General features: G+C 59.4%; 1 protein-coding gene across 2 annotated transcripts; it reads left to right on the top strand.

The window, feature by feature from the left end:
* Positions 1 to 117: 117 nt before the first annotated feature.
* RBFA (ribosome binding factor A) lies at positions 118 to 15,023 on the top strand. Of its 2 annotated transcripts, XM_051840444.2 has the most exons (7): positions 118 to 350; positions 5,572 to 5,611; positions 8,178 to 8,354; positions 9,529 to 9,641; positions 12,886 to 12,970; positions 13,360 to 13,433; positions 14,601 to 15,023. In XM_051840444.2, exons 1-7 carry the CDS (start codon positions 187 to 189, stop codon positions 14,749 to 14,751), a joined length of 804 nt encoding a protein of 267 aa, XP_051696404.1. In that variant the 5' UTR covers positions 118 to 186; the 3' UTR covers positions 14,752 to 15,023. The 2 variants fall into 2 exon arrangements, with proteins under 2 accessions (XP_051696404.1, XP_051696406.1); XM_051840446.2 differs by lacking the exon at positions 8,178 to 8,354 and having other exon boundaries at positions 128 to 350.
* Positions 15,024 to 15,405: the final 382 nt, after the last annotated feature.

The following is a 15,405-nucleotide window of genomic DNA, read 5'->3' as shown; positions in this document are numbered from 1 at the left end:
ACAGGGCGCCCCGTCGGCGCCCCGCCCACCACTCGGCGCCCCGCCCACACAGCGCCCTGTCGGCGCGCGACCGGAGACGCCGCTGTCGCCCCGCCCACACGCCGCGCAGCGCACGACGGGAGGCGCCGCTGTCGCCCCGCCCACACCTCGCGCCTGCGCCGTCCGCCTCTCCGCACAGCTCCGGACATGTGGGCGCCCGCCGGCGGGCGGTGGGGACTCCGCTGCGGGCTTAGGGCGCTGCTCGGCCGTTGTGATGCGTTGCCGTTGCCCGGCTCGGCGCGAGGCGTGTGCGTCACGGCTGTCTCTTGCGGGAGCAAAAACTTGCTCAAGAAATTTGCCTCGAAAGCCAAGTAGGGCGGTGCTCTGGTGGGGGCGGTGTCAGGGAGTGGGGGGCGGTGTCATGGAGCGGGGGCCGTGGGGGGCGGTGTCAGGGAGCGGGGGACCGTGGGGGTGGTGTCAGGGAGTGGGGGGCCTGTGGAGGGCGGTGTCAGGGAGTGGGGGGCGGTGTCAGGGAGCGGGGGCCGTGGGGGGCGGTGTCAGGGAGCGGGGGGGCCGTGGGGGGCGGTGTCAGGGAGCGGGGGGGCCGTGGGGGGCGGTGTCAGGGAGCGGGGGGGCCGTGGGGGGCGGTGTCAGGGAGCGGGGGGGCCGTGGGGGGCGGTGTCAGGGAGCGGGGGGGCCGTGGGGGGCGGTGTCAGGGAGCGGGGGGGCCGTGGGGGGCGGTGTCAGGGAGCGGGGGGCCGTGGGGGGCGGTGTCAGGGAGCGGAGGGGCCGTGGGGGGCGGTGTCAGGGAGCGGGGGGGCCGTGGGGGGCGGTGTCAGGGAGCGGGGGGGCCGTGGGGGGCGGTGTCAGGGAGCGGGGGGGCCGTGGGGGGCGGTGTCAGGGAGCGGAGGGACCGTGGGGGGCGGTGTCAGGGAGCGGAGGGACCGTGGGGGGCGGTGTCATGGAGCGGGGGGACCGTGGGGGGCGGTGTCATGGAGCGGGGGGCCTGTGGGGGGCGGTTCAGGGAGTGGGGGACCATGGGGGGCGGTGTCAGGGAGCGGAGGGGCCGTGGGGGGCGGTGTCAGGGAGCGGGGGGACCGTGGGGGGCGGTGTCAGGGAGCGGAGGGGCCGTGGGGGGCGGTGTCAGGGAGTGGGGGACCGTGGGGGGCGGTGTCATGGAGCGGGGGGCCTGTGGGGGGCGGTTCAGGGAGTGGGGGCCGTGGGGGGCGGTTCAGGGAGCGGGGGCCGTGGGGGGCGGTGTCAGGGAGCGGGGGCCGTGGGGGGCGGTGTCAGGGAGTGGGGGCCGTGGGGGGCGGTGTCAGGGAGCGGGGGCCGTGGGGGGCGGTGTCGGAGAGTGGGGGGAACTGGTGGGGCCGTGTCAGGGAGTGGGGGTAACTGACGGATCGGTGTCGGAGAGTGGGTGGCGGTGTCAGGGACTGGGGGCCGTGGGGGGCCGTGTCAGGGAGTGGGGGGCGGTGTCAGAGAGTGGGGGAGCCTGTGGAGGGCGGTGTCAGGGAGCGGGGGAAACCGACGGGGCCGTGTCAGGGAGTGGGGGACCGTGGGGGGCGGTGTCGGAGAGTGGGGGGAACTGGCGGGGCCGTGTCAGGGAGTGGGGGTAACTGACGGATCGGTGTCGGAGAGTGGGTGGCGGTGTCAGGGACTGGGGGCCGTGGGGGGCGGTGTCAGGGACTGAGGGGCCGTGGGGGGCAGTGTCAGGGACTGGGGGGCCGTGGGGGGCGGTGTCAGGGAGCGGGGGACCGTGGGGGGTGGTGTCGGAGAGTGGGGGGAACTGGCGGGGCCGTGTCAGGGAGTGGGTGGCGGTGTCAGGGACTGGGGGGCTGGGGGGCCGTGGGGCCGGGGCATCCCAGCGGCGGCTGTGGCGAGGCGGGGCTCCCGGGCTGGGGGTGCCCCGTCTCCCTGCTAACCTGGGGTCCACCACTCTGTGCTCTGTCCTGTTCTCTGTGGGGCTGACACCGCCGTGTGTTTTAGGATTTCTCTTTCTGCCTATTGACAGGCAGGGGGAGAGGCCTCCCGTCCCACCCCGGATGCCGCCACAGCCCAGGACTGGGGCGAGCCCGGGGCATCCCTCGTGGCGTCTTGACCTCTGCACCACGCGCCATCCCCAGACAGTTCAGACTCTCCCGAACCTAACGGATCACCGTGAATGTAAGCTTTTTTAGGACGCAGCCGGTAAAGGCTCCGACTGTGGCTGGTTCGAGTCTCGGCCGCTCCACTTCCAATCCGGCTCCCTGCTCACGACCTGGGAAAGCAGAAGATGGCGCAAGTGCTTGGGCCCCTGCACCTGCGTGGGAGACGCGGCTGGAGCTCCCGGCTCCTGGCTTCAGCCTGGCCCAGCACTTTATGTACTGAAGACTTGTTTATTTGGAGGAGAGAGTGATAGAGCGAGTGGCTCACTCCCCAGATGGCCCCGAGGGCGCACCACCAAGGCCAGCAAAGCCCATCCTGGTCTCCCGCGTGGGTGACGGGGACAGTGGGCCAGTCTGCCATTCCCGGCCCATTAGGGAGCTGGAGTGGAAGCGCAGCGGGAAAGTCTCCTCCAACCAGAGCTCCAGCTGGGTGCCAGCACTGCCGGCGGCAGCTTAGTGCTCTGTGCCGCGACTTTGGCCCCTTCACAAACTGTTTAGAACAGGTTTACAGGTAGTTCCCCGTGCCGCACGGTCTCCTAGGGCCGCTCTGGTTGGAGTCAGGTGGGTGTGGATCCGTGCTTGCCGCGCGTCCTTAGCTCTTCCCTTCTGCTCTGTCGCTGGCCTGGTCATTTGTTTGGTTTCTCTCACAGCCAGACACGTTATGGATTCCCCGGGGAGCCTGCCACCTACAGAATTGTCAGAGTGTAGACCTCGGCCAGCAGCCTGGCCTGTGCCTGTCTGGTTTCTGCACCGTGAGCTCTCTGGAGATGCCACCATGTGCAGCCCACACCGCCCGTGCACGCTGGGAACTCTGCGCCTTCTCTCCCCTTCCTAGCGTACTCCTCTCAGCGTGGACACAGGCGTTAGAATCAGCGGCGCTGTCCCCTGCTCAGGCTGCCTCGGGAGTGCTTCCAGCCCGGGTGTCACTCTCACAAACCATCACCGTGTTGCTGTGTGTCTTCTGTCACTCTCAGCTGTGTGTGTGAGCGCTCTCTGGACTCTGGAATTCTGTGGTGTGAGCACAGTCTAGGTTTTGCACTTGTGTGCACTCTGGGTTTTGCACATGTGAACACTGCGTGTGTGAAATCTATTTTGTGTGTTGAGTGCTCTGGGTTTTGTACAATTGAGCACGCTGGGATTTGCACACGTGAGCACTCTGCACGTGTGAACTCTGTTTTATGTGTGTTGAGTGTTCTGGGATTTACACAGTTGAGTGCACGCATGAGCACTCTGCATGTGTGAACTCCGTTTTATGTGTTGACTGCCCTGGGTTTTGCGTGTGTGAGCTCACTCTTTCTTTCTAGCATTGCAAATTGCTCCAAGTCTGTGTTGTGTTTTTTTTCTGCCTCAGCTCTCATATCAGCTGTTTCTCCAAGGAGTCTTTTTTTTCCCCTAATTTTTAAAGATTTGTTTATTCTGTTGAAAGGCAGACTCAGAGAGAGAGATTGATTGATTGATTGATTCACTCCCTAAATGGCTACAACAGCTGGAGCTGGGCCCATCTGAATCCAGGAGCCAGGAACTAAGGGAAGGTCTCCCATGTGGGTGCAGGGGCCCAGGCACATTGGCAGGGAGTTGGATCAGAAGTGGAACAGCCAGGACTCAAACCAGTACCCTTATGGGATGCCAGTGCCGCAGGCAGCAGCTTTACCTGCTGTGGCACAGTGCCAGCCCCATCTCCAGGGAGTCTTGGTCCTTTTTTTTTTTTTTTTATACTTTTATTTAATGAATATAAATTTCCAAAGTACAACTTATGGATTACAATGGCTTCCCCCCCATACCGTCCCTCCCACCCACAACCCTCCCCTTTCCCACTCCCTCTCCCCTTCCATTCACATCAAGATTCATTTTCGATTATCTTAATATACAGAAGATCAGCTTAGTATACATTAAGTAAAGATTTCAACAGTTTGCTCCCACACAGAAACATAAAGTGAAAAATAATAGATGATTTTTTTAAATGATGATGAAATCAGATCAGACCTATTGTCATGTTTAATCCCAGTGAGAGTCAAGTTGGGAATTGATAATTTCTTTTTTTTTTTTTTTTTACAGAAGATCAGTTTAGTATGCATTAAGTAAAGATTTCAACAGTTTGCACCCCCATAGAAACACAAAGTGAAATATACTGTTTGAGTACTCGTTATAGCATTAAATCTCAATGCACAGCACATTAAGGACAGAGATCCTACATGAGGAGTAAGTGCACAGTGACTCTTGTTGTTGACTTTACCAATTGACACTCCTGTCTATGGCATCAGTAATCTCCCTATGCTCCAGTCATGAGTTTCCAAGGCTATGGAAGCCCTCTGAGTTCTCCGATTCTTATCCTGTTTAGACAAGGTCATAGTCAAAGTGGAGGTTCTCTCCTCCCTTCAGAGAAAGGTACCTCCTTCTTTGATGACCTGTTCTTTCCACTGGGATCTCACTCACAGAGATCTTTTGCCAGAGCGTCTTGGCTTTCCATCCCTGAAATACTCTCATGGGCTTTTCAGCCAGATCCGAATGCCTTTAGGGCTGATTCTGAGGCCAGAGTGCTATTTAGGACATCTGCCATTCTATGAGTCTGCTGAGCATCTCACTTCCCATGTTGGATCACTCTCCCCTTTATTTATTCTATCAGTTAGTGTTAGCAGGTACTAGACTTGTTTATGTGCTCCCTTTGACTCTTAGTCCTTTCATTATGATCAATTGTGAACAGAAATTGATCACTTGGAATAGTGAGATGGCATTGGTACATGCCACCTTGATGGGATTGAATTGGAATCCCCTGGTATGTTTCTAACTCTACCATTTGGGGCAAGTCAGCTTGAGCATGTCCTTTTTTTGGGGAAGTGCTGATGGAAGATGTGGTCTGTGTGCTTGTTGCCAGCAGCGTGTCTCTCGGCCCCCTCTGGCGTTGGTACTGAGTCTCGTGTCTGTTCGTTCCTGTTGGTAATGGTCTCCCTTGCTCACGGCCGCACGGCTCATCCTAGCCTCTCCTTCCTTACCTGTACCTCCAGCCCCACCCGGGCCTTGCTGCCACCGGGCCCGTTCCCTTAGCTTACGTGCGTCACAGAGGTGCAGTTGCTAACCTGCGCCTCCAGGAGAAAAGCTGGGTCAGTGAGTCTGGTGCTTGCGTTTGTGCATTTTCCAGTGTTATCACAAAATACCTGGGGCTGGGACTTCGTAAATAGAGTCACTGAGCTCACACGCCCGCAGTGCAAGGACATGAGGCTGGTGGACCACATGTGGACAGTGTCCTGGAGGCCTCCGTTCACGCAAGAGAGCACTGGGCTCCCAGGAGAGCGGCGTCAGCTACTTCTGAGGGCGCAACCAAAGCCCAAAGCTCCTAGCATCACCACCCTCGAGCCGGCGCCCATGTGGGATGCCAGCACTGCAGACGGGGCTCCCCCTGCTGCAGCACCGTGCAGTCCCGGCATGTGATCCTGTTTTCTTCCCTTAGGAAGAAGTTTTGGTACGAAGGCCCCTCCTTGGGACACTTGGTAAGTGCAGAGCCGCCAGGAGGGGCCTGGGGTCTGGTCTTCCCACTGCGGTCCTGGGGGGACAGTGTCTGGATGGGGCTGGATGCCATTGGTAACAGGGACTTGAGCCTTTCCAAAAAAAAAATGCCGACATGGAAGCTGTGCAGCCTGCCATCCGATCCAAGTCTCATATGCTTACGTCCGCCGAGTTCAGTGTGTGCGCGCTGTCAGCAATCGAGGCTGAGGCTCCCTTATCTGAAATCTTGGGAACAGGAGAGCTTCAGGCTTTTGGTTTTTTAGATTTTAGAATGTGTATTGATAATGAAGTATTTTGGGCATGGAACTCAGTCTACACTAAGATTTGCTGTGTTTCATGTGCGCCTTATGTACGTAGCCTGTAACGATTTTTTAGAAAGATCTATTGAAAGCAGAGTTAGAGGTAGAGAGATCTTCCATCTGTTGTTTTGCTCCCCAAATGGCCGCAATGACCAGGGCTGCTGGGCCAGCCTGAAGCTAGGAGCCTGGAAGTCCATCTGGGTCTCCCACGTGGGTGCAGGGGCCCACGCACTAGGACCATCTTCCACTGCTGTCCCTGGCCCGTTAGCAGGGAGCTGGATCGGACGTGGCGCACTGGCCCTGGAAGCAGCGCTCGGGATGCTGGGATCGCAGGCGCCGCGTGATCCACAGTGCCGCGTGCCCTCCCCAGCCGGTGGTGGTTTCGTGGTGTTAGCATGCCTGCATGTGGACCGGGGCCTGTCACAGGGGGTTAGGTGCGGCGTATTTCACGTGTGGCATCACGCCAGTGCTCAGAGTTGGATTTGGGTTTTTGCATTAGGGATTATCAACCTGTACACTAAATGGCTCCTGTTGGAGAAACAGACCCATGTGTACACTCAAAGCCAGTGAACTGTATATTTGATAGGGTAAGTTTCACGATATGTGGAAGAGCTTTGTTGAAAGAATGTGTGCTTTTAACCTTGGAGAGGGGCCTCGTGATACCGGGAGGGGCCAGGCCCGTAAAGCAGCGGCGTCCTGCCAAGCGCCCCATGGCTGGGAGGAGCCTTCACAGCCGCTGTGTGCGGCCATGTGCGGCAGTAGTGTGTCGTGAGGCAGTAGTGTGTCGTGCGGCAGTAGTGTGTTGTGAGGTGGTAGTGTGTCAGGCAGTAGTGTGTCGTGCGGCGGTAGTGTGTCAGGCAGTAGTGTGTCAGGCGGTAGTGGGTCGTGCGGCAGTAGTGTGTCGTGCAGCAGTAGTGTGTCAGGCAGTAGTGTGTCGTGTGGCAGTAGTGTGTCGTGCGGCGGTAGTGTGTCGTGAGGCAGTAGTGTGTCGTGAGGCAGTAGTGTGTCGTGAAGCAGTAGTGTGTCAGGCAGTAGTGTGTCAGGCAGTAGTGTGTCGTGAGGCAGTAGTGGGTCATGCGGCAGTAGTGTGTCGTGAGGCAGTAGTGTGTCGTGAGGCAGTAGTGTGTCGTGCGGCGGTAGTGTGTCAGGCAGTAGTGTGTCGTGAGGCAGTAGTGTGTCAGGCAGTAGTGTGTCGTGAGGCAGTAGTGGGTCATGTGGCAGTAGTGTGTCGTGAGGCAGTAGTGTGTCGTGAGGCAGTAGTGTGTCGTGAGGCGATAGTGTGTCGTGCAGCGGTAGTGTATCGTGAGGCAGTAGTGTGTCGTGTGGTGGTACTGTGTCAGGCAGTAGTGTGTTGTGCGGCAGTAGTGTGTCGTGCGGCAGTAGTGTGTCGTGTGGCGGTAGTGTGTCAGGCAGTAGTGTGTCGTGCAGCGGTAGTGTGTCGTGCGGCAGTAGTGTGTCAGGCAGTAGTGTGTCAGGCAGTAGTGTGTCGTGCGGCGGTAGTGTGTCATGAGGCGGTAGTGTGTCATGCGGCAGTAGTGTGTCATGCGGCAGTAGTGTGTCAGGCAGTAGTGTGTCGTGCGGTGGTAGTGGGTCGTGCGGCGGTAGTGTGTCAGGCAGTAGTGTGTCGTGCGGCGGTAGTGTGTCGTGCGGCGGTAGTGTGTCAGGCAGTAGTGTGTCGTGAGGCGGTAGTGTGTCATGTGGCAGTAGTGTGTCGTGCGGCGGTAGTGTGTCAGGCAGTAGTGTGTCGTGCGGCAGTAGTGTGTCCTGCGGCAGTAGTGTGTCAGGCAGTAGTGTGTCGTGTGGTGGTAGTGTGTCGTGCGGCAGTAGTGGGTCGTGCAGCGGTAGTGTGTCAGGCAGTAGTGTGTCATGCGGCAGTAGTGTGTCAGGCAGTAGTGTGTCATGCGGCGGTAGTGTGTCAGGCAGTAGTGTGTCAGGCAGTAGTGTGTCGTGCGGCAGTAGTGTGTCCTGCGGCAGTAGTGTGTCAGGCAGTAGTGTGTCGTGTGGCGGTAGTGTGTCGTGCGGCAGTAGTGGGTCGTGCAGCGGTAGTGTGTCAGGCAGTAGTGTGTCATGCGGCAGTAGTGTGTCAGGCAGTAGTGTGTCATGCGGCGGTAGTGTGTCAGGCAGTAGTGTGTCGTGCGGCAGTAGTGTGTCGTGCGGCAGTAGTGTGTCGTGCGGCAGCAGCGGGTCGTGCGGCAGTAGTGGGTCGTGCACGTGGGCAGCCCTGGCCTTACGTGTGCTCCCTTCCATGGAGACCTCCAGGTCACCCAGGCTGGAGGCCCTGATGGCGAGAACCGCTAGGAAGGCCCGGAAGGAGGACCACGTGCGCCTGAGGGCCCTGGACGGCCTCCTCCACAAAGCACTGGCCGAGCTGCTGAGCACCCCTGAAGTGAGCCAGGAGATCTGCGACCTGTGCGTGGAGGTCTCCAAGGTAGCCTGGGCAGCAGAGGGCGGTGCGCTGGGACCGCAGGCCTAGGGCTCGCTTGTCACACAGTCGTCAGTGGCTGCTGAAGTCACACGAAGTCTGTCATCCAATTCTTTTTTTTTTTTTTTTTTTTTTTTTTGACAGGCAGAGTGGACAGTGAGAGAGAGACAGAGAGAAAGGTCTTCCTTTTGCCGTTGGTTCACCCTCCAGTGGCCGCCACGGCTGGCGCACTGCGGTCGGCACACCGCGCTGATCCGATGGCAGGAGCCAGGTGCTTCTCCTGGTCTCCCATGGGGTGCAGGGCCCAAGCACCTGGGCCATCCTCCACTGCACTCCCTGGCCACAGCAGAGAGCTGGCCTGGAAGAGGGGCAACCGGGACAGAATCCGGCGCCCCGACCGGGACTAGAACCCGGGGTGCCGGCGCTGCAAGGCGGAGGATTAGCCTAGTGAGCCGCAGCGCCGGCCCCTGTCATCCAATTTTAAAGACGGGCCCCGTGCGTGGTGCAGGGGGTCAAGCTGCCACCCGCAGCACTGGCATTGAGTCCTGGCTGCTCCACTCCCCATCCAGCTCCCTGCTGATGTCCTGGGAGAGCAGCAGCAGATGGCCCAAGTGCTTGAGCCCCTGCCCAACGTGGGAGACCTGGATGAAGCTCCTGGCTCCTGGCTTTGGCCTGGCCCAGCCCTAGCTGTTGCCTGTTGCGGCCATTTGTGGAATGAACCAGTGGATGGAAGATTGATCTCTCTCTCTCTAACTCTGCCTTTCAAATAAATAAATAAGTCTTAAAAAAATTCTGAAGACAGAGGGCACCTGTGTTGAGTGTGAAAGCAGCCGGTTTCTCTGCTGCTCGGACCAAGCCGTGCATGCCACATTGTTGGTGGGTCAGTGATGAGGCAAGACGGGGCGGGTCCGAGGGTGTGCCGGAGGCGGGCATCTGTCCCTCCCTCATGTGAAGACAGTGGAGGCCGCTCCCTCCAGCTGCTCGGGGTTTGCCAGGAGGAAGTACGGCAGTTGGGCCCTTCTGTGAGCGTCCCAGGGCAGGTTGGGAAGGGTTGGTTGCTGTGGGCACCCCGCAGCCACTGACGGCGGCCCTGGCCGTGTGACACCAGCTTTCCTGGGGGACAGGTGTCAGGAGCTAACACGTAAACCAAACAGTAACGGTGGCGCTGTGCGGGTGTCAGGTCTCTGTCTCCCCAGACCTCTCAGCCTGCCGTGTGTACTGGAAGACCACACTCTCTGCTGCCCAGAACCAGCGCATAGAGGCCGCCCTGCGGAGGAGCGCCGCACACATGAGGTGACGTGGCGCGTGCTCGCGGCGCTCCCACAGGCGGTGGCCTTGCGACTTCTCATCGTGTGAGAACGTTTGGCGGTGTTTCCTGAATGCTGTAGTTTGCGTTTCATACAGGCCATAACCTAGGTCTGTGCTTCTCCAAGTACGGCCCCAGGGATCTGGGGACGCTTGCGGGCGAGGGGTCGGTGAGGTAGATCTCCCAGGTGGTGCTTATCGGCCGTGCAGAAGCCCAGGGAGGGACTCGGCACTGGTGCCGCTCGACGTGGGTGCCGTCGCCGCGTTTCCTCACCAGTGCCCTAGAGGAAGGGGCGGAACTCCCCTGTCTCACCGAGACGGGAGCCTTGAGCACAGCTCCCTAGTGCCCTGTGCGATCTCGGCAGCCTGCTGAGACCCCTGCCGGGAGGCTGAGGAACAGACTAGACTGGCTGTTCGCTCCGGTGTTGGCAGGAACCCTGTCAGAAGGGAGGGCCTGAGCCGCCCCTTCAGGGCAGCAGTGGACCGGAACTGTGGTGATAAATGTCAGCTTTCGGTGAAAGTCAGGATTTTAGAAAACTCCAGTTCACCGCGGTGACCTTGACAGGTGGGGTCGGTGTGGGCGTTGGCAAATCTGATCACCTTTGTCAGTGTATTGCAAACTGCGTAGCTCACGGCGTTGTCCCGAAGGTTCGCGGCAAGGCACCGCTGGCTGCTTGTGGCCTGTGCTCACTGCGGCTGGCTGTGTGAGCCGCAGACAGAGCACACTTGTCTGTGAAGCTGGATTTCTTCTGGTTTAGCCAAGACGAGGACAGAACGCAGAGTGATCGTGAGGTCCCTGCTGCTTCCACCAAGCAAGGCCCCAGGCCAGGTGCAGATGCGGGGTGCCGTTCTCCTGGGCAGTGCTGTTAGATGTGCAGCTTTGTTTGTTAAAAATGTCTTAAGGCGTATCTGATTTGATCCAGTTCTCCATTTATGGCTTGGAAAGCAGAAGAAGATGGCCCAAGTGCTTGGGCACCTGCACTCCATAGGAGACCCGGAGGAAGCTCGTGCCTTCAGATCAGCCCAGCTCTGGCCGGTGCAGCCATTTGGGAAGTGAAGCAGTGATGGAAGACCTCTCTCTCCATCTCTCCCCTGTCTGTAACTCTACCTCCCAAATAAATAAAATCTTAGGAAAAACAACGGGGGATGCTGTAGAGGGAGTTAGAGAGCGTGTAACAGGCAGGTCTGGGGAGCCATCGGCTGGGCCCTGCATCTCCAACACTGAGGACAGAGCTGACGGCTGATCTGAAAGGCACAGTTACAGAGGGAGAGAGAGAGTGAACTCTTCCATCCGCTAGTTCGCTCCCCAAACGCCTGTGACAGCTAGGGCTGCGCCGAACTGAAGCCCGAGCTTCTTCCTGGTCTCCACGTGGGTGCAGAGGCCCTGCCACTTGGGCCGTCCTCCACTGCTTTCCCAGGCCGCAGCAGGGAGCTGGATTGGAGGTAGAGCAGCTGGGACATAAACCAGCAGCTACACAGGATGCTGGTGTCAGAAAGAGTAGCGTGACTGAGGACACACGACGCTGGCCCTGAGAGCAGTTTCAGATTTCTTTCTTTAAGTGGTTTCACAAAGACAGGGCTTTTGAGTTCCTGATGTTGACTTCTAGCATGGTAAACGCTGGAGTGGGGAGCACAGCAGCAGGGGCTCTTGGATCCGCAGCCGTCAGCTCTGTCCTCAGTGTTGGAGATGCAGGGCCCAGCCGATGGCTCCCCAGACCTGCCTGTTACACGCTCTCTAACTCCCTCTACAGCATCCCCCGTTGTTTTTCCTAAGATTTTATTTATTTGGGAGGTAGAGTTACAGACAGGGGAGAGACGGAGAGAGAGGTCTTCCATCACTGCTTCACTTCCCAAATGGCTGCACCGGCCAGAGCTGGGCTGATCTGAAGGCACGAGCTTCCTCCGGGTCTCCTATGGAGTGCAGGTGCCCAAGGACTTGGGCCGTCTTCTTCTGCTTTCCAAGCCATACATGGAGAACTGGATCAGAAGAGGAGTAGCCGGGACAAGAACTGGCGCCCATGTAGGGTGCCAGCGCCACAGGCCAAGGCTTAGCCTACTAGGCCACAGCAATGGCCCATGCTGGTAACACTTGAATGCTAATTCTCTGAGGGCACAGGCGGGGCCCTCAGCAGGTGCACTGGCGGTTTAAGGCAGTTGGAGTTCTGATGTACTTTCATCCCGTTTGAGGTATGGCAGTTGCCCATAGAAGACTTTTTTTTTTTGGGGGGGGGGTTTGCTTTCATCACCATTTGATTAATTGTTTTCCCAGAAACCTTTTATTTAACGAATGCAGACTTTGTGCATTTCATAAGTACACTTCAGGAGCAGTGATTCTCCCCAGTGTACCCACCCTCCCACCCTCATAGGAGACTTTCGTGGGCTGACATTTTCACTTTTTGAATAGGACAATAAGCAAATCTCATTTTTTGCCTGTAAGGTTTTGTGTAGTGCTCAGGTACCGCAATGACTCCCCCTGAAGCTTTGGGTGACATGTGCCGTGTCCCCCGACTGCTGTGGGTGAAGTGTGCCGTGTCCCCTGACCTCTGTGGGTGACGTGTGCCGTGTCCCCTGACAGCTGTGGGTGACATGTGCTGTGTCCCCTGACAGCTGTGGGTGATGTGTGCCGTGTCCCGTGACAGCTGTGGGTGACGTGTACCGTGTCCCCCGACTGCTGTGGGTGAAGTGTGCCGTGTCCCCTGACTGCTCTGGGTGACGTGTGCCGTGTCCCCTGACCTCTGTGGGTGACGTGTGCCGTGTCCCCTGACCTCTGTGGGTGACGTGTGCCGTGTCCCCTGACTACTCTGGGTGAAGTGTGCCGTGTCCCCTGACCTCTGTGGGTGACATGTGCCGTGTCCCCTGACGCTGTGGGTAACATGTGCCGTGTCCCCTGACACTGTGGGTGATGTGTGCCGTGTCCCCTGACGTGTGGGTGACGTGTGCTGTGTCCCCTGACAGCTGTGGGTGACATGTGCCGTGTCCCCTGACCTCTGTGGGTGACGTGTGCTGTGTCCCCTGACGCTGTGGGTGACGTGTGCCGTGTCCCCTGACGCTGTGGGTGACGTGTGCTGTGTCCCCTGACGCTGTGGGTGACGTGTGCCGTGTCCCCTGACCTCTGTGGGTGACGTGTGCCGTGTCCCCTGACGTGTGGGTAACGTGTGCCGTGTCCCCTGACGTGTGGGTGACGTGTGCCGTGTCCCCTGACGTGTGGGTGACGTGTGCTGTGTCCTTTCAGGCACCTTCTGATGGCCCAGCAGACGCTGCGCAACGTGCCTCCAGTCGTGTTTGTTCAAGACAAAGAAAGCGCAGCCATGGCCCAGGTAAGACTTTCACATAGAGCTTTGGAGCAGGCTTTGGAGCCGTGTTCGGGTGCTGCTTGGGTACCTTTATGGAGGGCCTGCCCTGGGGTCCTGGGCCTGCCCCCAGTTCCGGCCTCTGGCTCACACACACCCTGGGAAGCAGCGGTGAGCCCAGCACTTGGGTCTTGCCGCCCACAGGGGAGGGCTGGGTGGAGTCCTGACGGAGATGTGGGTTAAACGCAGCCTGGGGAGCGAGGCCTGCACTCTGACAGGCCCTGGTCGGGCGCATGAGCGGAAGGGGTTTTGAGAGGCCCAGTGAAAAGGTTGTGGCTGGGACACGGGCTCGGGGGCTGGAGCTCCTGGGTGCGGGGTGGGAGGAGCCCCTGCTGCTTCACCCCGGTTCCTTTCAGATTGATCAGTTGCTGGCAGCCGCGGACTTTGGACCCCCAGCTGGAAGAGCCGCCTCAGGGCAGGACCGTCTCAGGTAGCCACAGGGACATGTGTGTCAGGTTCCTGCTGACTCCAGGCGTGCGGGTGCTGGTTCCATGGCACTTGCACAGCTGTGTGTCGCAGTCCCCTTTGCTCGCCTCTCTGCTCTCTGGCCCAGCCTGCATCCGCACAGCAGCCCCTGTTGTCTCCGGGCAGTGTTGACCTGCGAGGGCCCCTGGGACTGCTGTGGGCCTCCTGGGCTCCCAGCCGTGTTGTCACAGTGTGTGGCTCTGTGAAGGCAAGACAGCAGCCGTGTTCTGGTGGGGGAGGCTGCAGGCACAGCTGAGCAGATCGTGTCCAGGAAGGAGCATCAGGAGGTGGGGCTGGGGGCTTGTAGGGCACAGGGTGACCTCTGAGGAAACAACAAAGCTTGCTGGCGGGTGTGAGCCCGCAGGACATGGTGTTGGTGGGGGGGCCCGTTGTGGTCTTGGGCAGCCAGAGCAGCCACAGCAGCCGCAGCCCAGGTGCTCAGCTGGAAGTGTGTGGTTTAAGCTCCTGCTGTACCAGAGCAGAGGACCAGCCAGCAGGTGAGAGGCAGGTGGGGGCCAGTCCTGGGGCTGGAGGCCTTCCTGGGCGGACTGTTGCAGGTGTGGGTGGCCCGTCCTACTTGTGACCTGCCAGGAGTCTGTCCAGCTGCCCGCTGTGCTGACCAGGCCTGAGGGAGACACATTGACCGGGGGGTGCCTGGCGGAGCAGTTGGGGTGCAGGTTGGGACGCACACGTCCCATAACGAGGTGCTGGGTGTAGGTCCCAACCTAGCTTCCTGCAGATGGGCTCGTGGGGTCCCTGCCAGCCCCGGAGGAGACCCAGGCCGGTTTCCAGCCCTGGCGTCTGCAGGTGTCTAGTAGTGAGCCTGTAGACAGGAGGTCTCTCTCTTTCTGTGTCTGACTCTGTGGCTCTTTGCTTTTCAAATACATTAAATAAGTAAGATTGTCTTTAGAAAAAGTGCACTTAGTGTTGGTGCAGCTGGCTGTGCCAGGGCTGTGCCGGCCGTGCCCTGACAACGGAGGAGACCAAGACCAGACTGCTCTCCTCACTGCCCTCTCTTGCTCCTGTCACAGACACCCAGGAGAGCTCTCGCTGGGTGCAGTAGGAAGCGGGGTTGCTGTGGTTGTGGGCGTGGCTTGTGCTCCTTGTGAAAGCTTTTCCTCTCCCCTCCCAGGAACCCCGACTCCCCATCCCTCTGTGACACCCCAGCACCTGCCGTGCATCCGAGTCTCTGTGGCATCGATCATGAGGCGCTCAACAAGCAAATAACTGAGTACAAACGGAGAAAGGAGAAAGGGCGGGGCACAAGCCAGCAGCTGAGCTGACGGCAGGGAGCAGGGAAAGAGGCCCGAGCCCCACGCCAGCCACCCCTCCCCAGCAGAGTGAAGACCACCTGGGTTCAAAGGTCAACCCAGGAGGTGAGGAGAGGCCCCGCCTGGGCGAAGCCTCCGCTCCTGGTGTCTGCAGAACTGGACCCTGCTGCTCGTTCCCTGCTGCTTTTCTGCCACCTGAGGGGACTCCCACAGAAAAGTCGCTGTTGCTTTTTCTCGGTGTATAATTAAGGAAATAAAGGCCATCATGTCATGTAAAATAAAAATAGCGTTTAAGTCTAGCACAGCAGCTCCACCTGTAGGCGTGGCTGAGTCAGCTCCCAGGGGTTCCTGGTGACCCCGTGGCCCCCACCTTGGCTCTTGGAGGAGCAGCGGACTTTGTGGGCCCGAGCTGGCTGGCGTTCAGGCCTGGTCTTTGTTTCTGAGGGGCCGGTGACTGAGACAGAGACGTCCGAAGCCTCCGGGGCGGCAGCCTCTGGGCACCAGAAGGAAGCACACTTGCTGCGCCTGGGAAGATGGTTCTGACTCCGCCCCCTGCCCTACTCCCAGCCTCTCTCAGTTCCCAGCTGGGTGGCATGGGTCAGTGTGACCTCTGTCAGTGCAGAGGCATCAGCGCTCGCCGTGTCCCTGTGAGAATTAAGGCAGCGG

Source organism: Oryctolagus cuniculus, chromosome 10 (assembly GCF_964237555.1).
Source record: "Oryctolagus cuniculus chromosome 10, mOryCun1.1, whole genome shotgun sequence".
NCBI classification, from domain to species: domain Eukaryota; kingdom Metazoa; phylum Chordata; class Mammalia; order Lagomorpha; family Leporidae; genus Oryctolagus; species Oryctolagus cuniculus.
Note: the sequence above shows the minus strand (reverse complement) of the source record. Positions and strands in the feature narration are given on the sequence as shown.

Excerpts from the sequence above, each read along its gene's own strand:
- RBFA (XM_051840444.2), top strand. The coding sequence starts at position 187 with ATGTGGGCGCCCGCCGGCGGGCGGTGGGGACTCCGCTGCGGGCTTAGG. Across the intron at positions 351-5,571 it reads AAATTTGCCTCGAAAGCCAA|GAAGAAGTTTTGGTACGAAG; the intron begins GTAGGGCGGTGC and ends TTCTTCCCTTAG. Across the intron at positions 9,642-12,885 it reads AGGAGCGCCGCACACATGAG|GCACCTTCTGATGGCCCAGC; the intron begins GTGACGTGGCGC and ends GTGTCCTTTCAG.